We start from the raw sequence: 1,277 nt of genomic DNA, 5'->3' as shown, positions 1-1,277 counted from the left end.
ATATACCACAAGTTAATCCAGGACCACCAAACTTAAGTTATTACTTAAACATTATTACCCTTCTGTTTTTACAATATGTACAATAATTTTCATATAACAGGGTGGTCTTGAGAATAAGTTACCATACTTCATGCTCTCAAAATTGTTTGTATTTTCAGGTACTCCAGTGAGGTGTTTATGACTGTGACAACACAAACAACAAATGGGTTAGTAGAGGAAACAATGGATAAAAATGACATGTACAACATATACTCATTTGTAAGTTGTAATGAGACTTGGATCCCAGATCTGCTGATTGTTATCATTGCCCTAGTGGGCCTGGCAGGAAATGGAGTGGTCATCAGTCTCCTGGGATGCTGCATGCACAGGAACGCCATCTCAGTCTACATCCTCAACTTGGCTTCATCTGACTTCCTCCTCCTCTGCTGCCAGCTTATTAACTCCCTGTTTATCATTTGCTATAACAGAACTTATTTTATCATTATGTCCATAGTCCTTATTCCATACATTACAGGTCTGAGCATCCTCAGTGCCATTAGCATAGAGCGCTGCCTCTGTGTCCTATGGCCCATCTGGTACCGCTGCCACCGTCCAAGACAAATGTCAGCTGCCATGTGTGCCCTGCTTTGGACCCTGTCCCTGTTGTTTAGCGTCCTAGAATATTACTACTCTGCTTTCTTTCATGGTGTTGATAAGTTGAGACTGGTTGATTTCATTGTAGTTGCATGGCTCTTTCTTTTATTACTAACTCTATCTGTGTCCAGCCTAACCATTTTGGTCAGGATCCTTTATGGTTCCAGACGAATGCCTCTCTCTAGGCTCTATGTGACCATTCTCCTCACAGTCCTGGTCTTCCTCATCTGTGGCCTGCCCTTTGGAATTTACTGGTTCCTACTATACTGGTTTCCAATTGGTCTTAATGACTTCCTTTGTGGTCATCTTCTGTCAGTCACAATTGTCCTGTCCTGTATTAACAGTTGTGCTAACCCCATCATTTATTTCTTAATTGGCTCCTTTAAGCAGCAGCACAAGAGTCTCAAGCTGGCCCTTCAGAGGGCGCTGCAGGATTCTTCTTAGGAGAATGAAGGTGGAGACAGAAGTATTCAGGAAATCCTGGAAAGTTGGAAAGTGGAGTGTCTTAGGGATGAAGAGCCTCACCTCTCATTAGATATGTGCGGTTTTAAGAGACAATGTTGCTTAGCCTCCTAGAATGTTACTACCCTATTCTGTACATTATTCCATTAGATTCATGCCTTGAAAATGCTGAAGTGTTTCTT

The 1,277-nt window shown here is 42.0% G+C and overlaps 1 protein-coding gene across 1 annotated transcript; it reads left to right on the top strand.

Moving 5' to 3' along the window:
- Positions 1-222: 222 nt before the first annotated feature.
- On the top strand, positions 223-1,077 carry LOC101560343 (mas-related G-protein coupled receptor member X1-like). The gene has a single exon (XM_012513344.1). It carries the CDS (start codon positions 223-225, stop codon positions 1,075-1,077), a length of 855 nt encoding a protein of 284 aa, XP_012368798.1.
- The last annotated feature ends 200 nt before the right edge of the window (positions 1,078-1,277 follow it).

The sequence above is a fragment of the Octodon degus genome, unplaced genomic scaffold, assembly GCF_000260255.1.
Source record: "Octodon degus isolate 3935 unplaced genomic scaffold, OctDeg1.0 scaffold00469, whole genome shotgun sequence".
NCBI lineage: Eukaryota > Metazoa > Chordata > Mammalia > Rodentia > Octodontidae > Octodon > Octodon degus.
The sequence above is the reverse complement of the archived record's forward strand: the minus strand, read 5'-3'. Positions and strand labels throughout refer to the sequence as shown.